Source organism: Poecilia reticulata, linkage group LG2, assembly GCF_000633615.1.
Source record: "Poecilia reticulata strain Guanapo linkage group LG2, Guppy_female_1.0+MT, whole genome shotgun sequence".
Taxonomy (NCBI): Eukaryota; Metazoa; Chordata; class Actinopteri; order Cyprinodontiformes; family Poeciliidae; genus Poecilia; species Poecilia reticulata.
In genome coordinates this window covers 41,568,236-41,587,310 of record NC_024332.1, presented here as the reverse complement: position 1 = coordinate 41,587,310, position 19,075 = coordinate 41,568,236, and the positions used below count along the sequence as shown (strand labels likewise).

General features: G+C 40.6%; 1 protein-coding gene across 1 annotated transcript in view; it reads right to left on the bottom strand.

Moving 5' to 3' along the window:
* The window catches only part of ttn.2 (titin, tandem duplicate 2), a 228,210-nt gene that overhangs the window by 182,493 nt on the left and 26,642 nt on the right, over positions 1 to 19,075 (bottom strand). The window contains exons 10-32 of the mRNA XM_017309405.1: positions 16,998 to 17,057; positions 16,319 to 16,577; positions 15,694 to 15,763; positions 15,426 to 15,617; positions 14,782 to 14,924; positions 14,243 to 14,391; positions 13,907 to 14,134; positions 12,870 to 13,111; positions 12,441 to 12,673; positions 12,191 to 12,355; positions 11,936 to 12,104; positions 10,159 to 11,855; positions 9,634 to 9,915; positions 9,284 to 9,550; positions 8,702 to 8,974; positions 7,856 to 8,119; positions 7,526 to 7,786; positions 5,942 to 6,202; positions 5,578 to 5,841; positions 4,227 to 4,487; positions 1,838 to 2,098; positions 573 to 833; positions 348 to 492 (exon numbers count right to left, since the gene is read on the bottom strand). Of these exons, the coding sequence (XP_017164894.1) occupies positions 348 to 492; positions 573 to 833; positions 1,838 to 2,098; positions 4,227 to 4,487; positions 5,578 to 5,841; positions 5,942 to 6,202; positions 7,526 to 7,786; positions 7,856 to 8,119; positions 8,702 to 8,974; positions 9,284 to 9,550; positions 9,634 to 9,915; positions 10,159 to 11,855; positions 11,936 to 12,104; positions 12,191 to 12,355; positions 12,441 to 12,673; positions 12,870 to 13,111; positions 13,907 to 14,134; positions 14,243 to 14,391; positions 14,782 to 14,924; positions 15,426 to 15,617; positions 15,694 to 15,763; positions 16,319 to 16,577; positions 16,998 to 17,057 (6,407 nt within the window). The remainder of the gene's footprint in view (positions 1 to 347; positions 493 to 572; positions 834 to 1,837; positions 2,099 to 4,226; positions 4,488 to 5,577; positions 5,842 to 5,941; positions 6,203 to 7,525; positions 7,787 to 7,855; positions 8,120 to 8,701; positions 8,975 to 9,283; positions 9,551 to 9,633; positions 9,916 to 10,158; positions 11,856 to 11,935; positions 12,105 to 12,190; positions 12,356 to 12,440; positions 12,674 to 12,869; positions 13,112 to 13,906; positions 14,135 to 14,242; positions 14,392 to 14,781; positions 14,925 to 15,425; positions 15,618 to 15,693; positions 15,764 to 16,318; positions 16,578 to 16,997; positions 17,058 to 19,075) is intronic.

Here is a 19,075-nt window from a genome sequence, read left to right as displayed (position 1 = left end):
CCCCTGCAAAAAAATCAGAATTGCCAAAAAAATCGGAATTGGGTCACTTCAGGTTGCAGTGTGAACGCACCCTTAGGTTACCTAGCAACAACCTGCTTAGTAACTTGCTTAATAGCAGTTTAATATTTTGCTACTGTTCCTCACAGCTTCTTAAAAATAAAAAACAACAGTGTGGAGTGAAAACTGTGCATATAACAGAAAATGCCACACCACCAGTTTGGCAGTATTTCAGATATTTCAGACAAAAAACAAATATAATAACAAATAATCGATATTGGCTGATATGAAACACTTAATAATGTGTTTTTCAGCTGTGTTGCCCAGCCCTAGTATCATCGCAGACAGACCTTTCCTCAGTTAAGTCCAACTCCTGGCCGTCCTTCATCCACATCACCTGGATGTTCGGCTCAGTAACTTCACACTCAAACATCGCCTTCTTCTTCTCRGTTATCTTTATGTCTTTAATCTTCTTGGTGAACTCAATCACACGAGCTGAGAATAAGAAATGTAGATTTAAAGAACATCCAAAACTAGGAAAAAAAAAGAACACAGTCCAATGAATGCTTTGTTACCTTCAACAAAGAGGTTAGCGGCGCTAGCAGCAGAGCCTGCTACAAACTGGTATTCTCCTCCGTCTCCAAAGTGGACATTTCGGATAGTGAGTGAATGTGTGAGCTGCCGGCTGCGGACTTGACATCTTTCCGATGATTTGACCTCTACGCCATTCTTCAGCCATTTGTAGGTGATGCCCTCATAGTTTACGGTGACTTCAAAGGTGATGGTGTCTCTCTCCTGAGCGTTCAGGTCATTTAGCATGGAGGTGATCAGGACAGCTGGACGGACGAAACATACATTTTAAGATTGGACCAAAATGTTGAGCTGCAGAAACTCTGGTTTACACAAGTTTTTTTGTATTTTCTTCTTAATTATAATAGCAAAGACTATTATTATATGTTTTAATTTTTTGTAAATAACAAACTAAACACATTATTTTAATGAAATAAGCAAAAGCAGTCAGATTTCTGCACATAAGTGATGCATAAATCATTGCAGATTTAAAACAAAAGAGGGTTTTGCAGATAAGAAAAACAGCAAACCATAGCCTAAWTTTTTCATCTTTTTCTGGATTTTTTGTGTCTTTTTAGCAACAACAGGAATTTTCCAACTCTTACTTTATTTTTCTAAGTTTATAAAATGGACATGCAAATGTCTGTGTTTTAAGAAAAGCCACTGGATGTTTTTGATCCYTATTACTAATAAATTAAATTAAAAGTAAACATCAGTATACTTAGTTATATACATAAAAGTATGTCTCTCCAAAACAATACCCCCTTGTTCTCTTTTTTGTTTTACTTTGTTTGCTTTTTGTTGTTTTTTGTTTATTTGGTATTGCTTTCATAAATGAAAATGTAAGGAGAAGAAATGTATCGGATCACAGACTGAAACTGTGCTTTTGTAATCTTCTCAATACCTCAAAAATAAAGAATTWAAAAAATAAATAAATAAACATCAGGATGAATACTTTGTGTTGCCACACATGTCAATAAACATTCTCAAAGAGCAAAGAACTTTAAATTCTAATAAACATTTAACACTGGGACTGGAGGACATTTTAAATAACAAAAATAAATAAACAAAACAATCATGAAGTCCCTGTAAACAAAGTTTTACTTTAAAAAAGGGCCTAGACAAATGCACCAGAGTTTAATCATCCAGTTATTGGTAGTAAGAGAAAGAGAAAAGAGAAAAACAATACATCATGCAAAGGAAATTATTGAGATCAATTGATTTATTGCAATAGGTCTAGCAGTGCCTAAATCAAGCTTTGTGTTCTTACGGTTGACGGTAAGCGTCGCCGACACTTTGTCGTTCCCGCAGATGAAGGTGTACTCYGCAGAGTCTTCCCTGCTGGTGTTCATGATCTTCAGTTGGTGAAGTCTSCCCTGAACCACGATCCTGAACTTCTCACTCATCTCAATCTCCACGCCGTCTTTGAGCCAGGTGGACGGCACGTTGAAGTGAGAAACTTCGCACTCAAACGTGGCCACCTGGGTCTCAGGCACCTCCACACTCTCCATTGGTTTGGTGACACAAAGAGCTGCAGGCGAGAAATTGTAACACAATGAAAAAAAAGAGACAAATACTTTAACAAACAGCTTTTCTGAGAGTTTGAGCTCTCAGAGGAGCTGTTTATTCCGGTAGCTCTGTTTCTCTGCAGCCATCAACAAGAAAACATGATTAATGAAAGAATACTTCTCCGATCGTTTGGAAAAGTACTCTTTCCTAATGTCCCACTTAGTTGCGGGGTACCACAAGGCTCCTCCTTTGGTCCCTTTCTCTTCTTGTTAAACATGCTCCTTATCCGGTGCATTTTAAAGCACAAAGTACAACTTTTCACCATTTTCTGATCTGCTTATTCCAACAAACAGCAACATGTTTATATTAAAGCCTTGTAAGTCATCTTAGAGATGTGTAATCACAGAGACTCTAATAAAAGATTTAAGAGTTCTATGAACCCATTAAGTYGAGGTCACAGATATATATGGAAACACTGAATTTTCACACTGCTCTTAAAACTGAAATAAGATTAGATTTGTTTATGACATGGCTTTGTGACAGTAACACAAACCTACATCTCATCTATAGGTACTATAATTGGTCAATCGTGACTYGTCACTTTGACATCTACTGGTTGTTCAAATCCCAGCGGYCCGACTTCTGAGGGCGGGGCACAAGTAGTGTGATTGTACCACACCTGCGCTGGCCTTTTTAAAAAAAWWTTTTTTATATTTTTTTACAAAGTTCTGCAGTCTATTTTAAGTGTAACTTTTCTTTCTCGGGTCTTAGAGGGCTGTTATCACCTTACTTGTGTGAAATTTCACACCTTCACACTTCAGCCAGAGCACCAAGGTTCACAGATCAACTGGGCTTCTGGATATTTTTGGACTCAGGCTCAAAAACAGATGTGGCAAAACCATTTTAKGTGTAGTTTAGAATTAGCATGCCTTTTGATCTAGGATCATTAGGATTATTTTGGACTTTTAGCTAAATAGTTTTGTAACTATTGATAATTTTTTATTGTTTTCAATASCTTAGGGGATTCCTGAGTTTCTAATTACAGACAGTTTTAGCCAGCTGAGACTTTTGATGGAGTTTTAAAAACACTTTAACTCAGATTGAGTTTAATATTTCTTAAATACACACTTGCTAACAAAAAACAGTTAGGCACCCAGAGGGAATGGTGTGATTTGGATGTAAAATGGTCCACATGCAGACCAATGTGAATGCTTCAATRATCAGGAATCTAGAAGGTGGCATTTTGAGTTTTATCAGGCAGCTACCAAACATGCGGCACTCAGTCAAAGCAGTGAGTGAAAGTCAGCCGACACAAAGGATGCCTTGCAGATATTTTAGACGGCATTACCAGTGGCCCAACGTTGGAGCCAATGAGTATATGAGGGTACCCACGCATGTTGTAAAGCTTTGGAAAGACCGCAYCAAGAGGGGAGCCTTGTTTTATCCACCAAGTACTGCAGGACCCAAAGACATCTGCASCAAACTCAGGTACTGAACTCTTTAAAAACACCTGAAGTGGTTTCAAAGACGGATTTCAGCCAAAATACCCATTTCCATTTCCATATGTAGCTGACATTAACACMAACGCAGAGAGGACTGTGTTTGGAGTGGTGCCACAACTGGGAGGTATGGTATCGTAATCTCAGTTCTGCATCACCAAGGATGATCATTGTGTGGTGGCAGCAAGGGTGGAGGACCAATCCTGCCAATGAGACGCACTAGCGGTACTCCAGACATCTGGGTGTTACGRTGTGGAGAGCCACGGGAATCCGGCTTCGGGTTAAATCAAGTGGGAATCGGAAGGACTTGAGGGACATCCTGTATTTGAAAGGCCGTCTTGAAGAGGAGACAAACGTTTCTGAAAATGTTCTGTATCAAATCACTGTCTGTTTCCAGACAATTTCATTTGCACCACTCCATCTGGGGGCTTAACTTTTTTTTTTGGCACGAGTGCATTTACTTTTTTAATAATTAAAAAAACTATGTAATGCCTAACTTGTTTTCTTTTTTACAAAACACAAACAAAAACAGACGTAATTTTAAAGGAGAAAAGAAAAAAAACTTGTAGAGTAAATGTAGTTTATATCACTTTCTTTATTGAAAGTTTTTCCTTCTTAATAATTCATGACAGGGTGTTCAGTGTTGCGTACCCTCTACAGTAAGCATGGCGCTGCAGTGCAGGTGTCCGATCACGGCCGTGTACTCTCCTGCGTTGCTGCTGTCGACGTTCTGCAGGATCAGTTTGTGAGCTTTCCTCTCCGACAAAATCTTGCATTTCTCGCTTGCCTTCAGCTCGACGCCTTTGAACATCCACCTGACGGGGACATTGTCGTGCGACAGGCTCAACTCGAAGGAGGCGGTGCCGTCCAACAGGGATTTCACGTCTTTAATCTTCTTGACAATCTTGATTGCTGCAAAGATCAAAGACAGAAACAGTCATTAAGCAGAGAAAAAACTTGTTAGAATGGTGCTGTGTGTAGYAGGGATGCAAACAATTAATCGACGTATGATTAATTCTCGATTAATGGTTTATTAGATTAAAATTAGTTCCAACTGATTAACTAATAATGTTCAATTAGACCTTATTTTAATATTGTACTTTGTCCTGCGTACAGAGGAGGGCGCTGCTGGTCATCCTTAGATGATTAGCAGAGCTAGTTGATATAGAAACAAAGACGGCGGGGCCATACGTATTACAAAGTATTAGKTAATTTAAAATATAGAATCACGAGAATAAACTCAGTATTATAAGAGAATGAAGTCAAAGCAATACAAGAGGTTGAAGTATGAGAATAAACTCACAATATTACAACTTTATGACTTTATGCTTGTAATACTACAGCTTTTCTCTCAAAATATAACAACTTTATTCTTGAAATATTGTGACTTTATTTCTATATTGACACTTTGTTCTTGTATTATTTTGAATTTATTCTCGTACAACTTTATTCTCATAATAGTATTATTATTATTATTATTATTATTATTATTATTATAGTTTTTATTGTATGGCCCTAATATTCAGTCATACACACCAGAATGAGAAAGAGAAATGGTCCAAACAAAGTCCATTATAAGATGCAAAACGAACTTTATATTTCAAAACAGAACCGTGTAAACACTCGACAACTTCCGTCATCTTTTATTTTTCCATAGAACAACTTGAGAGGTTCCTGTTTTGTTATATTTTATAAATATGTTTAACAATTTGAAAATGGCTAAACCACAATTTTCTATTTATTCAGTCTGTATTTAATGTAACTGAGAAAATAATGCTAACATTAAATTCTGCTTTTTGTTTTTAATTCAACATACGAAGAATTTTGCACTTTATGTTATGGAAAAAGGTCAGCCATTTTCATACAAGAGAAAAGGCTTTTAAGAAAATATCCGCTTAYCAATTAATCATTAGTCGATCAATAAAATAAATCAACTTTAGATGAACTCATTAATCGATAACTTGCATCCCTGTGTGTAGTGATAAGTGATGCTGATACTCACTCTCTACATTGAGTCTGGCAGTGGCGGACAGTTTCCCCAGCTTGAAGGAATAAACCGTCTCATCTTGTGTGTTGCAGTCCTTCACCTTCAGAGTCTGGATCGTTCCTTCTGAGATAATCTCGAACTTGTCGCTGTTCTGCAGTTCGACTCCGTTCCTGATCCACTGGGCTCCTTTCACGTCCGGGTGGGTGAGTTCCAGTGAGAACATGGCCTCCTGGGTCTCTGTGACTGTCTGGTTTCTCAAAGTCTTCTTGATCTTCACAGCTGCAGACGAAAACAAGACAACAGCACCACATTTAATCATTRCTYACCCTTTACTGTTGGGTCAGTTGGTTTCTGAATCATTTAGAAAACTGGTACTCACCTTCCACCTTGAGGTTTGCGCTGGTTTTGGAGTTGGCCACCTGGTAGGTGTACTCTCCGACATCCTGTGGCCTGGTGATGACGATGACGAGACGTCTGACGGACCCGTTCACCTCACTCACAACGTTCTCGTTGAAGTTCACGAGCTGACTGTCCTTTAGCCACTTGCCTTCAGCTTCAGCRTTGGCGACTTCGCACTCAAACTCAGAGGTCTGAGACTCGGCCACCGTCACATCCTGCAGAGGCCGTGTGATGGCGCCACCTGGTGGTTGCATAAGTGAACAGTTGTGACTGTGGGGCATAGCCTCAGTTCCAACATCTGTAAAGAGTTTTAGTCTTTGTGTTCAGTTACAGTGGAAAGCAGATATTTACATGTAGTGTGGGTGATATGTATGGAACAGGATTAGAGCCACTGGAAAGAAAAAACAAATTCTGACTTTTTTTTTCATAATTTTGACTTTTAATCTCAGAAAATTAAAGAGAGAATTCTGAAGAAAAAAAAAAAAAGTCCGATTTTTTTTCAGTGGCCCTAACCTTTTTCTATATGACACAACTTGACTAAACTTGTCCAGTTTTAAGTCAGCTAAGATTACCAAAATTATTATGTTTGTTCAGAGTCAAAACAAAGATGTTGATGATGTTGTAGGTTTCTGAAAAGATGCCAAACAGGTGCAACGTTCATCTGCTCAAACTATTATTTACCACACCATGGTAATGTTCAGCCAACTTGTCATGGAGGAAACTGATTTGCTGTGAAATGTGTGAAATATGAACTTCACACCAAAAGCAAAATGTTTTGAAGATGCTGTTAAGTTTCAATGTAAAAAATGAAACAAAGCTAATAAAAAAGGCACAAGCTGAAAAGTCACTCAGAGAGGAAGAAGCCATTACTACCAAAGGAACATAAAAAGCTGGAAAAACCTTAATTTTTGAATACATCTTCTGTGATTTAAATAAACTAACAAGTGTTTGATCATGRTGTCATATTTGGTAGAAAAAGRGGGAAGTATGCAAGCCTTAATCTATCCCAACTTTACTATGGGGGCGGCAGCATCTTGCTGTGGCGGTGTTTCGCTGTAGGAGGAACAGATGCGCTCCATAAAATASGTGGCGGCATGACGAAAGGACATCATGTGGAAATATTGAAGCAACATCTCAGAGCATCAGGCTGGAAATTAAAGCTGAGGTGCAAATTGAACCAAACATGCAGCCAAATTAGTAAATTATTGTGAAATGTCCATGATTTTAGTGTAAAAAAAATTTTGTTCCAGCACTAATAAACGTATAAATAAGCCTACGAACCTGACTCAGTTATATAACTTAGTAGAAAGAATTGGCTGAAATTCCAACAAAATATGGCGAGAAGCTTGCGGACCAAACTGGTTCGACCCAAATCATATAGTTAAAAAGATAATTTCATGAAAGAATTGTAGGGAATTCTTTAGCTAGTAGAGGTAATTTTGGTAATCCCAKCTGATCTAAATAAGGAAAGGTTAAGTCACACTGTGGATGTAAATATCTGGTTCCAGCTGTAAATAAGTTGTGCTCTTTGATTTAACCCTTTAGTATCTGAGTTTTGACCTACCAGAGACAGTGAGCTGAGCGCTGGATGTCTTCTCCCCAGCATGGAACATGTACTGGCCCTCTTCATCTTTCATGGTGTCTAATACAATCAAGGAGTGAGCCGTTCCCTTGGACTCCATCTTGTATTTAGGTCCAGCCTTGAGCTGCTGGTTCCTGAAGGTCCAGAGTGGGTCGATTCCAGGATRTGAAACCTCAACGTTGAAGGTAACGTTCTGGGACTCTGAGCACACTCTGTCCTCCATGTGCTTCACAATATGGACCTCTGTGAGAACAACRCTGGTAAGACATGAAGCTGAAAACATGAATGATGAGAAAATCTAATCTCACTCACGTTCAACAGTCAGGTTGCAGCTGGTTTCGACCTTGCCGACCACCAGTTTGTAATGTCCTTCGTCTGAAGCAAAGGTCCTGGTGAAGGCAAGTCGCTGCTTGGTGCCCTTTGCCACAGCCTGGACTCGGTCACCTGGGATCAGCAGCTTGTCGTTGTGGTACCATTTGATAGAGCTGATGTCCTGAGCTGAGATCTTGGACTCAAGGACAGCCTTTGTGCCTTCRATGGACGACACGTCCTTCAGTGGCACCACAATGTCGATAGCTTTAAAGATAGAACATTTTAAAGTAAGGATTAACGAGACCAAGGTGGAGCGATAATAAGGATGCAAGTTATCGATTAACGAGTTAATCTAAAGTTGACTGTACTTATCAACTGACCAATGATTAATTGATAAGCTGGTTTTTTCCATCATGTTGCAGTTTTTCTGCATTATCACATTTTCTGCACATCAGTCATTTTTGAAGTTGAAGTTTCTCCACCGTGCAGTATGGCTAAATAAGTGCTAATAAGATAAAACTTAAGAGGCTTTTTGAGTAATATTTCAAAATGGAACTGCATAAAAGACATTTCCCATCCGAAACCAAGATGGAGCCAATCTGTTTCTCTTCAATGTTTTGATATRGCGCCGCCATCTTGTATCAACTGGCTCCACTTACGGATGACCAGTGGCGCCCTCTGCTGGATGGCAGCCAAAYAACACCTAAAGAAGCTCTAGGCGAAATTATTAGTTGATCAGTTSGAACTAATTTAAATCGAATAAACCATTAATCGACAATTAATTGTAWGCCAATTAATTGTTTGCATCAATAAGTGATATGTTTATTTTCATATGGAAACACTTACTTTGCACATTGAGTTTGCCTGAGGTGGAGATCTCATGAGTTGGAACTACAAATGAGTAGGAAGCAGCGTCTTCTCTGCTGACGTTCTCCACCAGCAGTTTGTGAACCTGTTTGTCGATGACGATGTGGACGCGGTCTGAGGCAGAGATTGCCTGGCCGTTTTTCAGCCAGGTACCTTCAACATTCTCCTGGGAGAACCTGACCTCCAGCTGAGCAATGTCACCCTCACAGATGGTAAGGTCAGTCAGCGGCTGCATTAGAGTCACGGGTCGCACTGGAGAGAAACAAAACGCACATATGTTCATTAATGACTMGTCAAGTCAAATTAAGTTTGTTTGTACTRCATTTTTTAGTAACAAAGAGCTCAAAGKGCTTTATATAACAAAAATATCCACCAATCATGAAACAAGAAATAAAAATTATACTATTGTTGGAGAAAATGTCAGTTAATATTAATCAAAGGCAAGTCTAAACAGTGKTTTGCTGCTTTCTGGATGTTTTCTAAAACGACTAATCAAACATTCTACATATTTTAAACTAACAGGGAACTTTGTGGCAACACAATCGTCTAAAAAAAGCTTACATTTCATTTTCAGTGAGGCGCTGGTCCTCAGATCTCCACAAACAAAGCTGTACGTCCCCTGGTCGTCCTTCCTGACGTCCTTGACAGCCAGGGTGTGCCGTCCTCGGCGGGAGGATATAACGTATTTACTGCTGGGAGAGAGCTCCTTCTCGCCAAAGAACCATTTTCCCTCAGCATCTTCACGAGAAACCTCAACCTCAAACTCTCCAGCGTAGCTCTCTGGTACTTCAATGTTTTCCAAATGTTTGTTGAGCTCCAGGGCGGCACCTGAAGTACACAGGAACGTCAAGAACCCTGAGCTGCTTTCCACACAAACAAGACGATATAAAACAGGAATTCAGAGTACAAACCTTCTACATGGAGCCTTGCATTAGTCCTGATATTCTCGTCATCTATGACCATACATGAGTATTCTGCGTCATCACTCATTTCAATAATCAGCACAGACAGGAAGTGGACCTTTCTGTCAGAATGCATCCTGTATTTGTCTCCTGAGAAAATCTCAACATCATTCTTCAGCCATTTGACCTTGACGAATGGTTCGTTGGTTTCACATTCAAAGGTCACCATGGTGTCCTTCTCATTTGCACTGGCATCTGCCAGGTTTTGGGTAAAACTAATGGCTGCCTTGGCTGCATAAGAAATACAAAATTAGAATTTGACATCCAGCATACAAAGAGAATTAGGGCCACTGAACAAAAATAATTCTGACTTTTGATCTCTGAAGATTAGTCAGAATTCGGACAAAAAAAAGAATTCTGAGATTATAGTCAGAATTCAGAGAAATTTTATTTTATTATTTTTCAGTCTCCCTAATCCTCTTCCATAGATAAAGTAAAAAGAAATTACAGATGAAATTTTGTGGTTGACTTTACCTTGTACAAGAAGGAAGGCATGGCTTGACGACTCTCCAGCGACGTTGATGGCCTTAACCATAATGCTAGCAGAGTCCTCTACTGTGACATCTCTAATCACCAGTTCACACACATGGTCCTCAGGCCAGTACCAGTAAATACGGTCAGATTTTTCCAGAAGAATGCCATTCTTGAACCACTGGCACTCAGGTTCTGGTCTACCAACAACTCTGACTCTGAAACGAACCTCGTCCTTTGGAGAAACAGTCTTGCTTCCAATCCGTTCGAGGATGTGTGGGGCTTCCATGCTGGGTGACAGCTGGATCCTGTCTGGTTTGATTGTGGGGATGGTGATATTGCCTTGCTCTTCCATCCTCCTCCTTTCAGCTTCTTCCATCTCTTTCATGTGATGAAGTAGCTCGTCTTTAGTCTTTTTTAGTAGATCTTCATAGGAGTCATCCCTCTTGCGAGATTTGAATTCTACTGCAGAGATAGATTCATAGAAGCCCTCCTCTGTTCTGCGCTTGAACTTGCTCTTCAGCTCCTCAGACTCCTCAGAGGTTTTCTCATGAACGATTCTCTGTGCCTTACGCAGCTTAACTACTTCCCTGTCCTGTGGGACCTCACCAGGTCTGTCCACCTTGATGATGTCAAATCCGATTTTGCCAGAATCATGTGGGACCTCAGCAGCTTTGGGCTCCGGAGCGCGACGCAGCACTGCTCTAAAGTCCTCTCTCTGTTGGATCTCCAGCTTCACAGTGTGCTCAGTTGTGCCTAAAGGATTGTCTGCAACCACTCTGACTTCGCCGGAGTCGTACGACTTGATGTCAACAATCTCCAGGTAGTAAATACCATCGTAACGAAGTCTGTATCTCTTGCTTTTGCGGATGAGTTGTCCATTGAGGTACCAGTTAACCTTTGGAGCCGGATAGCCGGTCACTCTGCAGCGGAACCGAGCGATGTCTCCTTCCAGCACCCTGGCTGGCTCCGGAAGCAGGACAATTTCAGGTTTTGTCTTTTCGGATTCATCATCAAGGCTGACTCCTGCAGGTCCTCCCTCATGAGCAATGCGCTCAATCTCATCCATTCGATATGCTCCCCTCCTGCCTTCAGGAAGCTGAGATTCCTCAACAAGGCCTTTCTCRTCCTTRACGATCAGGGTAGCCGAGGTCTGGTCGACTCCAAACTTGTTGGTTGCTCTGCAGGTGATCACACCACTGTCTCTTGCATAAGCAGCCTCATAGTCCAGGCTGCAGTAGCCAAACTCATTGACCATACGCAGCCTGTTGGCAGCAGCCAGAGGCTTTCCGTCATGCAGCCAATCCACCACCATGGTGGGGTCTCCAATTGGAGTCAGCCTGCACTCAAAGTGGGCTGGACCAAAGCGCTTCATCCTGATGGASGTGAGTTTCTTCTTAAACAATGGTTTCTGCTGCTTCTCCTTGTCATAAAGGTCGCCTTCCTCCCACTGCTCTTGGCCATAACGCATGTGGAGAGGCTCCAGCTCTGGAGCGGCAATCTCTTTGGCTTTGTAGGTTCCTTTGGGAATAATGAGCTTCCTCTCAGCTTGCGGCACAGAGTGATCTACCTCCACATTGACTCTGCAGCGGGTGGTGTCTCTGCCAGCCTTGTTGATGGCTGTGGCGGTGTACCAGGCGCTGTCTGGGCCAGCAGATGAAGGAATCTGGAATTTGGCCTCTCCTTTGGTTCCTTCAATCCTGKAAAAAGCAAGCAACCAAGTGAATCAAAGTACAAATAAGGTGCTTTACAGAGACAGAAAACAAAGCAGTAGAGATACCTGATGTGTGGGTGCTTTGATGGAGTAATGATGTCGCTGTTTTTCAACCAAACAATATCTGGTAGGGGGTTTCCAATGGCTTTGACAGCCAGTTCCACCAATGTGCCCTGCTTCACGGTGATGTTCTTCAGTTTTTCAACAAACTGAGGTCTGGATACGCTTTCTCTGGCTGCGGATCCCAGAACAAGGCAGAAGTTAATATTGAGACACTTTTAAGGTTTTTGTAGATGTAGCACTCTGTAATCCAAAWTTTACCTTCAACAGAGAGATTAACGGCAACAGATGTTCGTCCAGCTCGGTTCTGAGCAACAACGGTCCATTCTCCAGAGTCTTTTGGCACAGCTGGGACAATGATCAGGGACTGAGTGCCGTCCTCCTTAATTACTATCTTGTGTGTGAAGTCGTTGACAATTTGTTGTCCTGAAAGGGAGGATAAGACTGTATTTTTAAAGGCTGAAGAACCAAATACAGAGTCACTGAACATATTTAACACTGTTTCTCTTACCATTGTGGAACCAGTAGGTTTCAGGCATTGGCCTGCCTACAACCTTTAAGTCAAATCTGGCAGTTTGTCCCTCTGCGCATTTGATAGAGGAAGGCTTCATAACAAACACTGGTTTGTAAAGTCTTTCCAGGTGAATTTCATCAGTCTCTTCGAGGCGGCGAGCTGGGGAACGTCCAGGTGAACGACCAGGTGAACGGCCAGGAGAGCGGCTCAGAGAGCGAGGAGATGCGGATCTAAAAGGGGGAAGCAGTGTGTCATYAGGTAGCAGGCGAGACTTCAGATGCAGAGATTTTGCATTTTCAGTTTTTGGTGTTTCTTTGCAGCCTTAAAGAGGCAAAACTTCCAACCTGGTTTATAGGTCATAGTTCATTTTGTCAATTCATATTCATTTTCATAATTTCTCAGCATTAACATTTGTTCAGCACTGACCTGATCCTCTGCATTGATGGCTGTGGTGTGTAACTGGGAGGGGTTACACCTCCAGAAGGCTCCACGTAGAGCTTCCCTGAGCTGACGGCATTTCCCTTCATGTTGGAGGCGAAGGCGGTGTACACTCCTTCATCCTCTGGTTGAACCACAGACAGACGGAGGCTGGCTCGTCCATCCTGAAGGACCTCCATCTGGTACCGGCCACCGGGCCGGATGCGCTGGCCGTCTTTGTACCAAACAATCTGCAGAAGGTTTTATGAATTGCTGTAAGTGACACGTCAAACTCAAGACTCAAGAGTCATAGCTTTTTATGTGGCCCTCTAGACTCCAAATACATAAAAAGAACCTTCAAAATAACAGTTGTGTGCTTATATATTATTTTATTAATATGATCAAAGCAGTTATCTCTGTATACTGCCAAATTACATCAATAAGTCTCTCAGGTTTTTTGCGATTCTGAACTAATGGAGTGAATAATTGTGAATTTATTGCACATTTTCTGCAAAAATAGTCAAAAACATTGTTTAAGTGACTGACTCCCACCTACAGGGGGCAGTATTTCTTACTTTTACAACACTGCAGCCTTAATCTTACTTGGTGTCAAGTTAATAGTCTGTGATTGATGTGGTGAGTAACAAAAAGTCACAATTACCATGATGCATAAGTGCAAATATTGCAAAAATATTTCTAAATTAGAACAAAACTGTTAATTTTAATAGCAAAAAAATCACAAAAACAATCATGAAATCCTGGAGGGACTGATCAAAGTGAAAAGAGGTTCAATATTATTTAAATTTAGGAACTCAATGAATGCAGAGATTGCTATGTCTTATTTTAAAAGTKCACTAATGAGTTTTATGAATACATACATAATACACGGGTTTCCAGCAGATTATTAAAGGTCATAAATACAAAACTCTGACAAATAGTACCACATTAACTTCATCATACTTCACAAATATGTTCAGATTTGATTGGACTCATTTCCATATTGCAGAGATGAATTTGACTATGAAGGTAAACAKATTTTTCTGCACCTTAGGCAGCGGCGTGCCAGACATCCTGCARTGGAAAGTGACGCCCATTCCCTCCATGATCCGGTAGTTTTTCACTGGCGTCTCGAAGGCCGGCTGCAGCGCCTCTTCTTCTGCGACAGTCACCATCAGCTCTCCGTCCTCGGTCACCAACTCTCTGTAGGTGATCCTCAAGATACGGATCTCAATCTCCTGGATGATCCTCTCCTCAAAAGCTGAAATCATGAACTCCTGAAASAAAAAGAGCGGAACATTAAATCTGAGGAAAATTAACTGAAAGAACAATACACTCCAAGAACTGTACAAAAAATATATGTAAACTACTGCAAAGACGATTACCGTTTCTGAGACGAAGCTCATGGGGGTCGTCACCCKCCTCTGTTCAAACTCGTACTGAGCTACGACTGGCWGAGGTTCCTGGACCACGGTTGTCGTCACTTCGGTTTTATATGTCACATCTTGCTGCTTCATGTAGGCTTCATATTGTTCTGCAAGCGGAAAGAATGTAAGAGGCTGAACTGCAACAACACAAAATCTTACCAAACATTTCTGTCTAGTTTCTTCTGCAAATATCTAGATACACTTGAAATAAAATAAAACAAAACTAACTTAAAATAATTTTTCAGCAAAATGTATTGTTTTAAATCAATAATTTTTTGAATACTGATTAAGAAAAGTACTAGTTCCACTGGTAGATTATTTCAATTATAACAGGAAAAATAATATTTCTATAAGTTAAATAATCTGCCAGTGGAGCTACATTTTCAACTGTAATGAGATATGTGCAATAAGAAAGTAGACAAAAAAAACATAATATTTGATGTTGTGCAGTGAGGTCCAAAGCAGAAATAAAGACAAAAAACAGAAAATGCGGATACCTTCATCCAGCAGGATGGCAGTGGCTGACGCTTCCCCGAGAGGATTCTTAGCAAAGACGGAGTATTCTCCTGCATCATCAGCGAAGGTCATCGAGATCTCCAGTCGGCATTCGCCAGTCTCCTTTTTGTAGGCAACTTTATATCTGAAAGGAAGAAAAAAAGTCTRTTATCTTCTCTGATCCAAAGGGGTTGAGGATAGGAGTGGGTGATGTGGGATTATAATTTTATTGTGATATGTTGTGGTGCTGTTGTAATAATGGTAAGAATTATGATAAACTATATATTACTTATTTTGTATAGTTATGTGTTTCTAAGCGCATTAGCGCCACATACACAAATTCTGCTCTTGAAAAAAACCTTTCCATTTGAAACAGGCTTCTTCAGGACATCAATTACTTAAAAGGGAAAACATTAAGCAATATTCACATTTTGCACTTTTTTGTGCTTCTATTGGATCTCTACTGCGTCTCAAAACAGTTGAGGCTATTTAAAAAAAAAAACATCCAGCAGGTTTTTAGCAATTAGTTAATGTTTTTTAGTGTCTGGCAAATGAGCCATTAAAAAAAAGTCTGAATGTAATGTCACAAATCAGCTAGCAACCCCAGCGAAGCTCACCCCGTTACCTAGCAACCCAGATGTCGTACCTGTAACCAGTGGTGAGCGGAATGCCGCTCTTCTTCCAAATGATGTGAGGTCTTGGGTTTCCTGCAATCTGACACTCAAACACAACACTTCCTCCCTCCACCAGCTTCTGGGGAGTGGGCTTCTTAATAAAGAAGGGGGCAGCAGTTTCTCCTGTGCTGATCTCTGTCTGCTCCCTCATCTCGACAGCAACGCTGCGGAGAAGCAGCATCTGGATTAACAATCAGCTCAGAAACTGCAGCGTAATAGGGTTGGGTGTTTAAAACTCACGTTTTGGCTTGTGTGAGCCCAGTTTCTGTGACAGTCACCATCTCCTCTCTGCTCTCTATTTCCTCTGAAACTGCAACATAATCAAAGGTCACCAGATTAGGCTGGTTTTTTGTACAGTTTAATCTTATTTTCTCTATGGTGTATTACAAAGTCATGAACAGARATGGGTTCTAGACAGCCATTTGTCTCTCTCACGGTTTTAACATGTTTACCCCAAATCTGACCCTGTTTTGTTGTTAGTTTGCATGTTTTTGTCTGTAATCAGCCCGTAGAAATGACAATTAAAGCAAAGAGAACATTTTTGGTCACACCACCAGTTAGGCAGTATGTCAGATATTTCACAATAAACTTATCAATAATTATCAACATTCACYGATACAAAAAAAACTTATATCATGAACCGTTTTTCAGGCATATCGTCCAGTCCCATCTTGTACCCATAAGTGACTCAGATTGGCTATTTGAATACCACAATCCTTCTTTCTACTTCCCTTTCAGGCACTACTTTCTGTTGGTCTATCATATAAAATCCTTATAAAATACATTGTCTTTTGTGGTTGAAATGTGACACAATGTCAGAGTTTTGCATGAACAAGTTGTTGATTTTCGAGTGTCCCTCTGTTACCTTTAACGAGCAGGTAGCAGGAGGTGCTGATGGTTCCGGCCTCGTTAGTGGCGGTGCAGGTGAAGCGWCCGCTGTCTTCGGCAAACGCCTCGCGGATCATCATCCGGGCGATGCCGTTCTCATAGCTGATCTGGAAGTCGATTGAACTCTCGATTTTGTAGTCCTCTCTGAACCACATGATGATGGGGGCGGGCTGACCGCTGATCTGACACTCCAGGGTCACTGATTCGCCCTCTGTCACTGTCAGGTTTTTCAGGCCCTGAAACAAACCAGAGAAATGGTCAGAGACCTGAACAAAAGACTTAATTTACTTAATTTCATGAAGCTGAGGAAATAATTTTTTGATCCTAATYAATTGTTTTCAAGGCTTTCTGAAGATCTTTCAAAATTTACAGATTTTAACCAGGTGAARCCAAAACTGTCACTAGAGGAGTTTAGGGTAGAACATATTTACAGATAGGTTTTACTGTACAGGTTTTGCTTAATTACTCCCTTGATTGTGTTGTTCTTTAAGCATCTGGTCTTTTTTTGAGTCTTTTTACTCCAGTTAATAATTTATCGGTTGCTAAATTAGTTGAAGATTTTTGCAATAATTGCTTAACCACAATGAATCACAATTAATCGCTTTAGCCCTATTTGAAAAGGATAGGAAGAGAAAGTGTAGGGAAAAGTTACTTACTGCCAGGATAGTGGGAGGGAGTGCAGGTTCCTGGGCTCTCATTGGCACAGCGACCGCCTCCTTTAAAGACAAAACAAGAGTTAGAARGACAAACAAGATGGGTTTTATGGTCTGCAGGGTTCTGAGAGGATGGAAGAGGAAGTTGGTTAGCACAGATAAAAAAGATGAGGTCTGCAGATGAAGACAGAAGGAGACAAGAGGAGGAGTCTTCAAGAAGGGTGAAGTSTGATTGGCTGCAGGRAGGGAGGGACTGAGGTAAGAGTTAAAAAAGAAGAGGACAGTGGTAAAGGACCAACCTGAGGYTCCCAGTCCTCAAACTCCTCCTCACTCACTGCATAAGCCCCGCCCTCAAACTGCCTCTGATATCTGATGTCCTTAAAAGGYGGTGGGAGGGKCTCCAGCGTCACTCTGGCCTCCACCACCGACCTGCGAGAAGGACTAGGAGACTTGACGGGTTTGATGATCTTCCTGGTGGCGGAGGGGGAGGCCAGCTCTTTGTGCAGAGCAGCGATGGCTGAGCCGGTGTTGGACACCTGAACCGGCCAATCAGAGCAGGTTACACACCACGATCAGGGACAAACAGGAAGTCCACGATTAGTGAGGGAAGACGGTGATGGAGACGCCGAGTGAAGGTCAGAAATCACTGAGAGGAGGCGGCAGGCAGCCGGGAAGAAATAAAACAAACTACTGTGCCGTGCAAAAGATTTTAGACCCCTTAAATATTTTCATCTCATTGCCAGTGTTTCTTGAGATCATTTGTTATAAACTAATATATAAAAGTGTAGAATTGTGTCAAATAACAATGAAAAGTGTTGATTTAATTTCTACTCTGGAATTACTAAAGAAAGCAGTGATTGTTGATTTGCTGAGATAAATCCAAATATSTGAAGGGAAAACTGAAAAAACAATTTCTCGCACCGCTGCTATTTTAAAGCATGGTGGTGGCAGCATTGCACTGTGGGGATGTTTTCCTTCAGCATTTACAGAGAAGCTGGTTTTGATGGGAAGACAGATGGAGCTAACTACAAGACAATCCTGGAAGGAAACCTGTTGGAGGCTGCAAAAGAAACCCTGAACATCCAGCTAACTGGTTCAGATCAAAACATATCTACGTATTATAATGTCCTAGTCAAAGTCCAGATTTAAACTTAGTTAAGAATCTGTGGCAAGACTTGAAAATTAATTGAAATAAATGCTCCCCGTTCAATCTAGTTTGTAGTTGCACCAGCAGTAAGAAGGCGGTTCTGGCATCAATTCTCATCAATTCTTCGTTCACTTCACAATTATTATTATTATTATTATTATTATTATTATTATTATTATTATTATTATTATTATTACTATTGTATGTAATTGTATAATAAAATCTCAATAAAATACACTGAAGATTCAGATTTTTTAAAGTTCAGGGTTAAAGATACTCCTACAAGGCACAGAAATACCCTGGACCAGAAAACGATGAAACCGCATGGAAAACACTATATAAACACTATATAAAATACAAAGCATCCAGTAATTATTGAATTTTCTTACAAAAGTCCAGATGTTTCATGTTTATGTTATTTCAATTTCATTTGTTCACATCCAAACATTTCTGCATTTCTGGATGCAACACATTTCCAAATCCTTTGGGGAGAAGCAATTCAGCATTAAAGACAAAAAAGAAGAAGGTATTCCAAGAAATAATTTTAATTCTTGTTTGGTCATCAGATCCAGGAACGATGACAAGTATGAGGAAAAAATATTGTGAGAGGTTCTTCAGTTGGACAAGAAAAGTGCACAAAAAAGCACTGAACGGGTTCCAGGTAATGTATATGTCTGCCTACATCAACAGCTTATTGGACAACATGGTATTACTTTGAAACCCTTYGTCAGCAAAAATGGAGCAGCCAGAATGTAGAAAGTCACATAATGCAAACATTCAGGAAGGCGGCCTAGAAAAGACCTGTTGTGCAAAAATTAACTTTTCACAAGTTGTTAGATTTCCATTTGGACCCAACAGATTCTAAAACCATCTTAAAAACCGGAAACTCTTGTGTTTTGTGATCTCAATCATAAAACAGTTTTGTAAGTGTTTG